The sequence below is a fragment of the Condylura cristata genome, unplaced genomic scaffold (assembly GCF_000260355.1).
Source record: "Condylura cristata isolate star-nosed mole 26May11 unplaced genomic scaffold, ConCri1.0 scaffold00026, whole genome shotgun sequence".
In the NCBI taxonomy this organism is placed as follows: domain Eukaryota; kingdom Metazoa; phylum Chordata; class Mammalia; order Eulipotyphla; family Talpidae; genus Condylura; species Condylura cristata.
In genome coordinates, this window is record NW_004567127.1 from 14,300,521 (window position 1) to 14,311,629 (window position 11,109).

General features: G+C 38.5%; 1 protein-coding gene across 2 annotated transcripts in view; it reads left to right on the forward strand.

Annotated features, from left to right (window-relative positions):
• The window catches only part of DBT (dihydrolipoamide branched chain transacylase E2), a 32,837-nt gene extending 26,921 nt beyond the window's left edge, over positions 1-5,916 (forward strand). The window contains exons 9-11 of one of the 2 annotated variants that reach the window (XM_012730153.1): positions 999-1,190; positions 1,299-1,370; positions 4,691-5,916. In XM_012730153.1, the coding sequence (XP_012585607.1) occupies positions 999-1,190; positions 1,299-1,370; positions 4,691-4,858 (432 nt within the window). In that variant the 3' untranslated portion in view covers positions 4,859-5,916. The remainder of the gene's footprint in view (positions 1-998; positions 1,191-1,298; positions 1,371-4,690) is intronic. The other variant, XM_004689738.2, reaches the window with a different exon arrangement.
• The last annotated feature ends 5,193 nt before the right edge of the window (positions 5,917-11,109 follow it).

Genomic DNA, 11,109 nt, shown 5'->3' on the forward strand with positions numbered 1-11,109 from the left:
GCCCCTGAGCCTCTGGCCTGTACTCCAGTTCTGTATGCACAAATAAATAAATCTTTTAAAATATATATATATAGAGAGAGAGAGCAAGAATGAAAAATCTTCCCATATAACTAAAATAACTTCCTAATTAAGTGAATTATTGTTGTAGACAATTCAGACAGGAAAATAAGGTTTTTTTTTAATCCCATGACCCTTAATGACCCATTATTTATGTATACTGAGATGTGTATCCTGTCAGGGTTTTGTTTTCTATACTTGAGAAAAATGGAATCATGTATTTAATTTATAACTTAAATTTTTGTTTTTCATTTAATCTATGGGCATCATTACATGTCAGTAAATATAGCTTTGTTGTTATTTTTGGGCCAGTGGCTTATTGAGAAATAGTTTATGGATTTCATTTTTTCAAACTTACAGTCCAAATTCAATATCCCTACATAATTCTGCAATTATCTCCTTAGCCCACTTTTTTTTCTAAAGATTTATTTATTTATTCATACAGAACTGGGGTACAAGCCAGAGATGCGGAAGGTGAGAGGATTCACCAGAGACAGAGAGGGGAGCAGTATAACCAGATCGACGAAGTACACTGCTGAGGGGAGCAGCGGGCGGGTCAGGAGAGGTCTGCCGCGCCATGTGGTAACCTCTGGGGCAGGCGGGGATCAAACTCATGCGGAAGTGGCTTTAGTTTCTTAGTGCTGTGCTTTAACCCGCTGCGCTACCAGGGAGGGCCAGCCTACTTTTTTATAAATGCAAGTGCATATTGTTAATGATCTCCAGAAAGTCTACACCAGCTTACATTTCCAATAACAATGTACAGAAATAACCTGTTGCCCTATATTCTACCTTTTTCAAAAATTACCCTTTCTCGATTTCTTTAAATCATCACCATTCTGTGGAAAATGGTTTTTGACAGTTATCTTTTCATAAGATAGAAAGATTGCTACTCTCTTTCCCATTAACTTGTGAAACCCTATTTTTATACTTTTCTCCCTTAGGCTTCTCATAACATTGGGATCGCAATGGATACAGAGCAGGGGTTGATTGTCCCTAATGTGAAAAACGTGCAGGTCTGCTCTGTATTTGAGATCGCCACTGAACTGAATCGCCTCCAGAAACTGGGCTCCGCGGGTCAGCTTGGCACCACTGACCTCACAGGAGGAACATTTACTCTCTCCAACATTGGATCAGTAAGTAATAGTAATGTTCAGAGTCATAAACCATTATTTAAGATTATGAGTCTTATGACTCACTACAAATATATATATTCATTTCCATTTATCCTTTTTTATTTTTAGATTGGTGGTACTTACGCCAAACCAGTGATACTGCCCCCTGAAGTAGCAATTGGGGCTCTCGGATCAATTCAGGTATGTGTATTAAATCATTGGCAAAAGAGTTTTATCAACTTGAGAGTAAACACAAAGAAGAGTAACCATTTTTGAGGTTTTCCCTTGCTTTGTAGATTTAAGTGTTAATATTCGCTTTAGTAAGTGACTTATTTCTTCCTAAGGGTTAGGCTTACAATTCTAATTGCTGTCTTTGTGTGATCAATGATAGTGAGCTGAATTGTTTCTTTGTGGTTCATCCATTGTGCATTATGCCAGGCTCAAAATAACTGCAGATGTAACCAGTCTGCTTTTATCAAAATAATCTTTCATAATACCAAAGAATAATAGTAAACAATACTAAATTACTATTTACAACAAAGTAAGGCACTGCTTAGAGAATTTTTCAAACTTCCTATGTTCAAAATTCATTGGGAATACTTGTTTAAATTGTAGATTTCTTGGCTTTGGAAATAGCCCTCAGAACTTGCATTTTAAAGAACTTGGGTATTTCCAACATAATTCCTCTGTGGTCGGGTCTTAGGAGACACTGACTTAGAATAAGGATTGATTGATTGTTCGCCTTGGGTACATTAGTTAGCATCATCAGATAGCTTGAAAAATATGTTCACATTTACCCCATACCAACTGAGGGAGAATGTGGTGAGGTAAGACTTGGGACACTTCTATTAAGTTAGGGTAGAGATATACCAGTATTAAAACAGATGGTCCTGGAGACCATTTCAGTACCAACATTGTGAAATGTTTTTGTTGCTATATTAACCTTGACTTTAGTCTCATAATTTCAAAAGAACCTTTTATCCTGCTTCCTCATGTCTTTCATGCATTTATTACTTTCATTTTGGCATCCCAAACCCTCCTAAATACTTTCATTCTGCCTTTGATTTATTTTCTAGTAGATTGTGCTCTACTAAGTTCCTTCCTCTTCTAAGTTTCTGTATTCTCTTCTGGCACACAAAGGAGATAGGAGAAAGAAACACAAAAGCACACAGCAGGACATTTCTTTCCAAATCAAGGGTTTCTCTGAGAGGTAATTATCCCATGTTCTTCCAATAAGAATCCAGATTTGGGCCTCCATGTTGGCACAAAGGTTAAGTATCAGGGCTATCACTGCTGCAACTTGAATTTGATCCAGTTAGGGAGTTGGACCCCATATGGCACAGCAGACCTCTCCTGTCTCTCCCACTTCACCTCTTAGCTGTGTAACTCAGTCAGTCTGCCTGCTCTGCTCCCCACTCTGTGTCTGGTGAGTCCTCTTACCGGCGTCCCCCCCCCCATCTCTGGCCTATACCCTAGTTTCTATGCATAAATAAGTAAATCTTTAAAGAAAAAAAATCCAGAAAAGAAATCCAGAATTTCTGATTCTGTGTAGTTCCTAACTAATCATACCTGCTTGGCAAAGTTTTGTTTTTCTTTTTTCTTAAAGAGATTTTTTTTTTCCCTTTTGAAATGTGTGTGTGTGTTAAACATACATAAACTTGCCATTTATTTGGGGATGTTAGATCTTGTATTAGGTCTGTTTGCATTTGCACATCCATCTCTTGAACTTTTTTGTCCTCCCAAACTGAAACTGAACGTGTAGACTACATTTTGTTTTTCTGTTCATCTGTAATGAATATTTGGGCTGTATCTGGTTTGTTTGCTTTTCCAGTGGTTATGAATAATGCTTCTATAACTTTGGTGTCCAAATATCTGCTCCATTTTACAGAGTCATTTTACTCTTGTTCCCATGGGTAACTAAGCTATGGCACAAGAATAGTTTTGAGTCTCAATCTACACTGTGACTTAAAGTAACTAAAACTGTTGGGTTGTGCCAAATATTTAATTCCTTCTTCCCTTTGTGTCATCTCTCCTTTGTTATTTTCTGTTTTCACTATAAATTTTGAACTCCTATTAAGTGGTCTAAGTCATTACATCTTCAATTTACAATCCTCATCTTCCTTATTACTAGTTACAATTGAGGCAGGTAAACATGCTTCACTTGACTTAAGCAAACCTTTTTCTGACTTTGCTCCTACCTACAGCTATTCCCTCTAAGTCTCCATTGTTCATGCCCTTTCACCTCCCAGTTTCTAAATGTTGGAGACCCAGGGCTCTGCCTGGTCCTTTTCTTTATCTGGTCCAGGTTCATGGCTTTAAATGTCAACACAGTGATGATTCCCAAGTTGATCTCTGTGGACCAGACCTCTCCTTTGAAGTCCCAACTTATACCCTTCTGAATGTCTATTCTAGAATTTCCTGCTCCTTTCCTCACCAACCTTCATGCTCAAACCTGCTTTTCCTGTAGTCTCACCATTTAGTGAATGGCCATTCTGCTCAGAAACCTCTAGTACTTCTCATCTCATTCAGGGTCAAAGGCAAAGTAGCTGCCTGACCTCCATGACCCTACACTGCTAGTGTGACTTTGAGGTGCCTAATCTGGGGGCCCCTGTGGGCAGTGCCTTACATCAAGGTTGTGGGGAAGTAAGTACAGAAAGGAAGATGCAGTCTTAAAAAAAGACCCACAGCAGTTTGAGAGAGTAAGTTAATGTCTAGTGACTCGAATAAATTAATGCTTATATTTTGTATCATTTTTTAAATTTCATTTTTTAAATAACTTGCCTTAATGTATTATTAGAAAAAAGCCTACATTGGATTAGAAATTTGGGGGGTGGATGAGAAGGTTCCTACTAAAGACAGACTGAGAGCTGTTTCTCTTAACTGTGTGACTCACCCTTCACCATTTATCCTTCACACTCACCTTGCCCCTCTACTGCGCCATGTCCCACACAGTCTCGCCTCCTCTCTCTTTCTCCTTCATATCCACATGGCTGTCTCCTGCTATGTACAGTGAAGAGGCCGCCTTGGTGAGACTTTCCTGCTCATTCTGCTAAAAACAAAAAAGAGGCCACCGTTCCTCAACTTCATCCCATGCCTATTCTCTCCCATTTGCAGATTGCCTTATTTTTCCTTTGCATTTTAACATCCTTATATTTTACTTATTTATCTTCACTGTCTCTCCCCTGTCAGATGTTTGCTACAAGGATTACTTGTTTTGTTCACTGCCTTATCCCGAGTCTAGACATAGTAGGTGCTCAATAAACATTTGCTAATAATTGAAATGAGATGAAATCTACGGTACCAATGGAAAGCATGCAGGAGACAGGAAGGAAATGCCTTGCCCAAACTCTGACAACTTGAGACACAGCTCACGAAATGGGAAAGTGGCACTTTCTGCTTTCATTTGGAATGCCCATCCCTCTCTGTGATGGGAGTGTTGATGTCATCTGTCACCACGATTGTTGTTAGGGTTGGCACTTCGAGCATTTGAAGGCTGACTCTGCCCTTTTCCTTGTTTCTAGGCCCTTCCCCGATTTAACCAGAAAGGAGAAGTATATAAGGCACAGATAATGAATGTGAGCTGGTCAGCTGATCACAGAATTATTGATGGTGCAACAATGTCACGTTTCTCTAATCTGTGGAAATCCTACTTAGAAAATCCAGCTATGATGTTACTGGATATGAAGTGAAGATGGATAAGGCTTCTTTGAACTTTCTGAGATCCCACAGAATATGTAGAGCTTCGCCGTGCAAGCACATGTTCATTACAATTTGTATTATAAATGATTTGTATTGTATGGTTAAGGTTCTAAGGCACAATATTTATCACATTTCTGTTCAACTTTTTACTGAAAATAAATACTGGTGTAATAGTTCTTCGGGGGCTGTCACATCTTATAGGTCATAGTGTCACTTCTTTATAAGGTGCTGAGGCCTTTGTGTCAATGGATTGAAACTGGCAAGAACAATAAAATTAATATCACTGAAAGACAAGTAGCCATATACTATGTACAGTAGTTGCCCTGTTTTTTTCTTTTTTTAATTTTAAACTGACTCCTAGTGAAATTTGAATTACACTTGGGAAAGGAAATTTATATGCAAAAATATTTTCCATCTTCCCACAATTATGCTAACTGTAATATAAGTGCAATTATGTTTACCTTTTAAGGTATCCAGGAGTATGTAGATTATCATTTGTGAATGTCTTGTTTATATGAATTAATCCTCTTAAAAGGGAAAATTATAGGCTGATATTAAAAATGCCTCCTTTTAGTTTTATAACCAGTAAGGCTATTAAAGATGTTTGTTTAAAATGAGTATGCTTTTAGAATTTTGCTAATTTTTTTTGGTGTTTGGTTGGGAAAAAACTTTTCCTTCACAAACTTGCTTCATAGACCAGAGGGCACTTTAAATGTTGTAGCCACTGATGTCTTACATTCAGAATCAGCTGCCTTTCCATTGTCTGATTTTCTTAGTATTATGCTAGAAAGTAGGAAAGGATAAGAAATTAAGGTCTATTCTCCAAGTCCTGAGAAAGAATGTAAAAGATCCTAATGGGTAATTACAGGCACTCAAATAAAGTTCATCCATTTTTTTTGAAACTCACTTTAATCAGAGACAGAATCCGGAGTAATATAATCCACCATTTTGAAAATGAATGGAAAACTCATTGTGAAATTTGTAATGAAAGTAGTTGTTTTAATGTCTACTTAAGAATTTTCTAAATGATGTTTAGAGAATAATGAGTTAAATATTTTTTTTTTAATATGTATTTATTTATGCATACAGAACTGGGGTAGATGCCAGAGGGGCTGGGGGCTGAAAGGATTCACCAGAGAGAGTGCAGAGCAGAACCGGCAGACTGACACTGATGAGGGGAGAAGTGGGCTAATCAAGAAAGGTCTGTGCTGCCAGTGTGTCAGCTCCCTGGCCAGGAATCGAACTTATGCTGAGGCTGCCATGACTAGATTCATGTTCTGTGCTTTAACCCACTGCACCACCAGGAAGGGCCCCCGATATGTTATTTTTTTTAATTCAAATATATGGAGTTACATGGTCCTTCCTGGTGGTACAACCTGTTAAAGCGTAGCACTGCAAAGCTGGCCTCAACATGAGCTCATTCCCGGCCAGGGAGCTGACCCACATGACGTGGCAGACCTCTCCAGGTCTGCCCCCTGCCTGTTCTGCTACCCACTCTGTTTCTGGCAATCCTCTCACTGCCCCTGAACCTCTGGCCTTTACCTCAGCTCTGTATGCATAAATAAATACATTTTTTAAATATATGTATATGTGGAGTTACAAAAAATAAAATCATCTATAATCCTACCACTATGAACATTTTGATCAATGTATCTTTATAAATATTCTTTTATAAAAATAAGGTCAAACTAAACTCTTACAATTTAGTACATTATTTTTATGGGTAACTTTCAATGTCAATAAACAATTCCACATTATATTTTAAATGGCTGCATAGTATATTATTACCACCTTCCAAGCATGATGCTAAGCGTTGGGCATGCAATGCCCATCTTCATGGTACCTGCCACTATTAGAAGCTGTAGATAGTAACTCATAAAATTTATTACACCTCTAAGTAGGAAAAACATGGTGTAAAAGCATCTCATGGAAGTTACTAGTCATGTCTGGAAGGATCAGGAGTGGGATATACCATCATTTAACCAGCTCCCTATTAGTGCATTTGCATAATTTAAAATTCTAACATCTCTCCCCTAAGTGACTCCTAAGTGGTTCTCTCGCTGGATCCACTTTTCTCCTGAGTTCCAGGAACCCATTTTCTCTCTCTAACTTCTCAAGGTCACTACCATTTCAGTAAGATCCATCAGACAAACCAAGTTAACGCTGCACTATTTAAGCCAAATCTAAAATGGTTCATGTAAGCACTGCTCTGCCATTGAAACAGCCAGGGCTTTCTAATAGCGCAGTTATTAGCTTTTTTTTTTTTTTTTTAAAGATTTATTTATTTATTCATACAGAACTGGGGTACAGGCCATAGATGCGGAGGGTGAGAGGATTCACCAGAGACAGAGTGGGGAGCAGAACAGGCAGATCGACGGAGTACACTGCTGAGGGGAGCAGCGGGCGGGTCAGGAGAGGTCTGCCACGCCATGTGGTCACCTCCGGGGCAGGCGGGAATCGAACTCATGAGGAAGCGGCTTTAGCTTCTCAGTGCTGTGCTTTAACCCGCTGCGCCACCAGGGAGGGCCAATCGCAGTTATTAGCTTTTAAGTAAACACTGAAGGTAGCAGGCTTCCTTGACATTTGTAAGCTCAGAATTAAGTAGAAATGAAAATGAATGTATTCTAATGCAGTCAGAAGAGATTCCCCACAAGCTATTTCATATGCTATTAGTCTGCCCCTGGTGGGAGAAATGGCCAGCTTGCTACAGCTGAGCTGGAGAATTTGTAGAGACTTCAAAGGAGCCACAAACAACAACTGAAGCTTAACCAAAAAAAATTGGCAGTTCTGTTACTAAGAGGTCATTCAGATCAGGCCTTTACAGAGCACTGCATGGAATGTTAAAAGCCAAACCTGGGGAACAGCTGTTGAGAGTTAACAAGGGTTTTGACAGAAGAAATGAGCACAGTAGGAGATCAAGAATTTGGACATGGGTGGAAGTCAGGATAGTCACAGGAGGGTTGTTGCTAATCTCAAGCTCAGGAGGCTTCTCCACACTGTGTTCAGGAGGCCCGCACCCTGGAGTATGTCTTGACTGTGTTAAACTATTCAACTTAAACTATTCAACTTGAGTTCTGCAAGAAACATCTAAGTATGTGTTCCAAATGTGTGGTGACTAGTTCTAAAATGTAATAAAAGGTAAAGTGGAAAATGTGGCCCAAAGGAAGGTTATAAAGGTTATGTCTAAATAAATTGCAAGAGGGCAATCATCTGGAAAAACCTTGTAACTAAAAGTCCTGGAAATTTTTCCTGGAAAAATGCTGCCAGAGTTCAAACTGAGTAAAAGAGGCAAGTTGACTACGTCGCTGGCAGGTGCAGTTAATGGAAACTTCAGAGATGAGTATAAATTGGAACATGACTAACAGTGTGAAGTGTTACGATATTCAAATGTGACAGAGCAAACCAAGGACTTCTCAGGTTGCACAAGAACCTGGCCTTGGTCCCACTGTGTTTCTGGCATAAGATTAGAAGAACCAGGTTGGTTGCTAGGACAAGGAGAACAAACTCTTAGATGGTGTCGTTTGAAAAACAGCTACTGTCATTTTCTACATTAGTTTCTCTAATGAGCTTGTGAATATTAAAGCTACTAGTAAATAAAAGCAATGCACTCCAATTTAATAAACAATAGATAAGATTTCCACAATGGGTTTTTTTTTTTTTTGGTTTGTCAGACTTTTTAAATACAGAAAAAATCTCACTGGACATTCCATCTTCTTTGGACATTAACGGCTCTGCATATTTTTGTGGGACTTGTTCATGCAGTTGTCTTTAGAAAGGTACACTATGTAACTTACAGGGCAACCCAGTGTGAAATGGGTTGGCCTAAGTGTGGGTCTTCACCTGTGCTTAGAAGGGACCTACATTGAGACTCAACTGCAGAGACATACAAAAAGGTTAATAAAGGGTTTATTTATATAGAGCCTACTTGTTGGCAAAAGGGGTTAAGTCTCAGCACTATGAAGTGATCCACAGCCCCTGCAGCAAGACTTTAATACCCAGCCAGGGAGCTGACCAACATAGTGCAGCAGACCAAATCACAAGTCCAAATAACATTGAACTAAATATTCCTTTTTTCTTTTTTAAGATTTATTTATTGATGCACACAAGAACTGGGCGTAGGCCAGAGGAGCTAGGGTGAAAGGATTCACCAGAGACAGAGTGGGGAGCAGAACAGGTAGATCGACTACAATATACTGCTGAAGGGAGCAGTGGGCAAGACAGGAGAGGTGTGCTGTGCCAAGTGATTTGGCTCCCTGACTGGGGGTTGAACTTGTGCTGCAGTGGCTGGAAATAGCTTCCTACCAAGACTTTAACCCCTGTGTCACCAGGAAGGCACCTATGGTGAACATTAAAGTGTACAGTTCAGCAGTGTTAAGTATATGCTCCCTGCTCCCTTGAGTCTTTGACAACACCTTTCTATTCTTCTGTTTTTATGATTTTTTACTACTTTGGATACTTCATATGAGTGGATTCACATAACATTTGTCCTTCTGTGAATGTTTTTTAGCATAATATCCTCAAAGTTCATAATGTTGCAGCCCGAGTCAAGGTCTCTATTCTTTTTAAAGCCTGTGCGACATTCCAGTGGCTGTATACACGTTTTCTTTATCCATTCATCTCTCAATATGTGGGTTGCTTCTACCTCTTGGCCACTGAAATAATGCTGCAGTGAATATGGGCATGCAAATACCTCTTAGAGATTCTGCTTTAAATTCTTTTGAATAACATTTAATTCATCCTTTTTTACTTAGCCATTTCACTTGGTTTTCTACTTTTGTTTTCTTTTTCCTAAGACAACAGGAAAAATATTCTGCCACAATATTGAACCATATTATATAGTGAATTTGTAATCTTTTTTCCCTTAATGTAACAGTATCATGCACATGTCCTCACATCATTAAATATTCCTTAATAGAATATTTATAGTTTTATAATTGGAAGGTTGCCACTCCATTTTTGTTGTTTTTATTTTTTTTCCTTTTCTTTTCCTTCTTTCATTGCAATTGTATTTACTCAGGCCATGGATTCCAAAGAAATATCCCCTCTGGAACCTCAGATACAAACCTGGGTGTCAACCAGCTGGCAAATATACAATGATAGAAGACAACTACCTAATTTGTGCACTGCTATAAAATGAGATACCTACTCATATCATGAAAATTGTGCTATAATTATGTTGGGAGGAAGGCTATGGGGAAGTATAAGGTTCTCAGTGAGTAGCTTAAGCCCACCACATTTTATGATGTAAAATCAATAGGTGATTCTGAAATTGGTATAAGAAGAAACAGCAGTATAAACCCATCTTTAGAAAAATAACAAGAAATAGTTAAAATAGCTGGCATTTGAAAGCAGCAATACTGCTGAAGTGTCTAAATATTTTATCATCCCCCTACACACCAAAATGTATGTAGCCTTAAAATGATGCAACTCTAAGTATGTTAATATGAAATAATTTCTCAATTGAGTGAAGAGCAAAGGGTACAGAACAATATATATACATTCTTCTACCTGTGTGTTGCAGGGGCAGCTTGGATGTGCTTTTAAACAGTTTTTAAACTAAATGGCTGGAGGCAGGAGAGGAAGGAAGTGCTTCATTATCTTTTGAAATTGTTCCATACACATATATTGACAATTAAAAAATAAACAAGTATATATATATTTTTAAATAACCAGGAATCAGCTGCTATTTATGGAGGCCAAAGTGATAAAAACTGAGTGAATAAAATTTGAAACCTGGAAGCAGATGCGTGGCGCTCCTCTGTCGTTAACCCTTATCTATACTCTTGCTTTGCTTTTTTTTTTTTCTCTTGCTTTGCTTTTTATCTAAGAAATCTGTGCCTTAAATTTGAGAGTTTACAGAGCTATTTACTAGGTAGCTATTGTTTATGCTGGTCACCTACATATTTTCAATTTTCTTTGCTTGGAATAGACTTGTTAGATTCTGATCAGTACTCATAGTGTGCGAGTCACGAAGGATTAATTCTTTTTCACTCTGATCATTTTATAAGGCCAAGGTACAGCATCGTGTGTGTACAGAACACACTCATATACGTTGTCAGCTGACCATTTGCACAGAAGTGCCATGTGAGTCCTGCTATTCTCAGCTTTGTCCGCGAGCTAAAATTAGAACTGGATGACATTACACTTGACTTGGTTAGTCTGGCCGAGGATTTTCATCATTTGGAGTCACACTGACAATTTTCCCTTTAGCTGATTATTGCTAACTTTGGGTATATCAGCT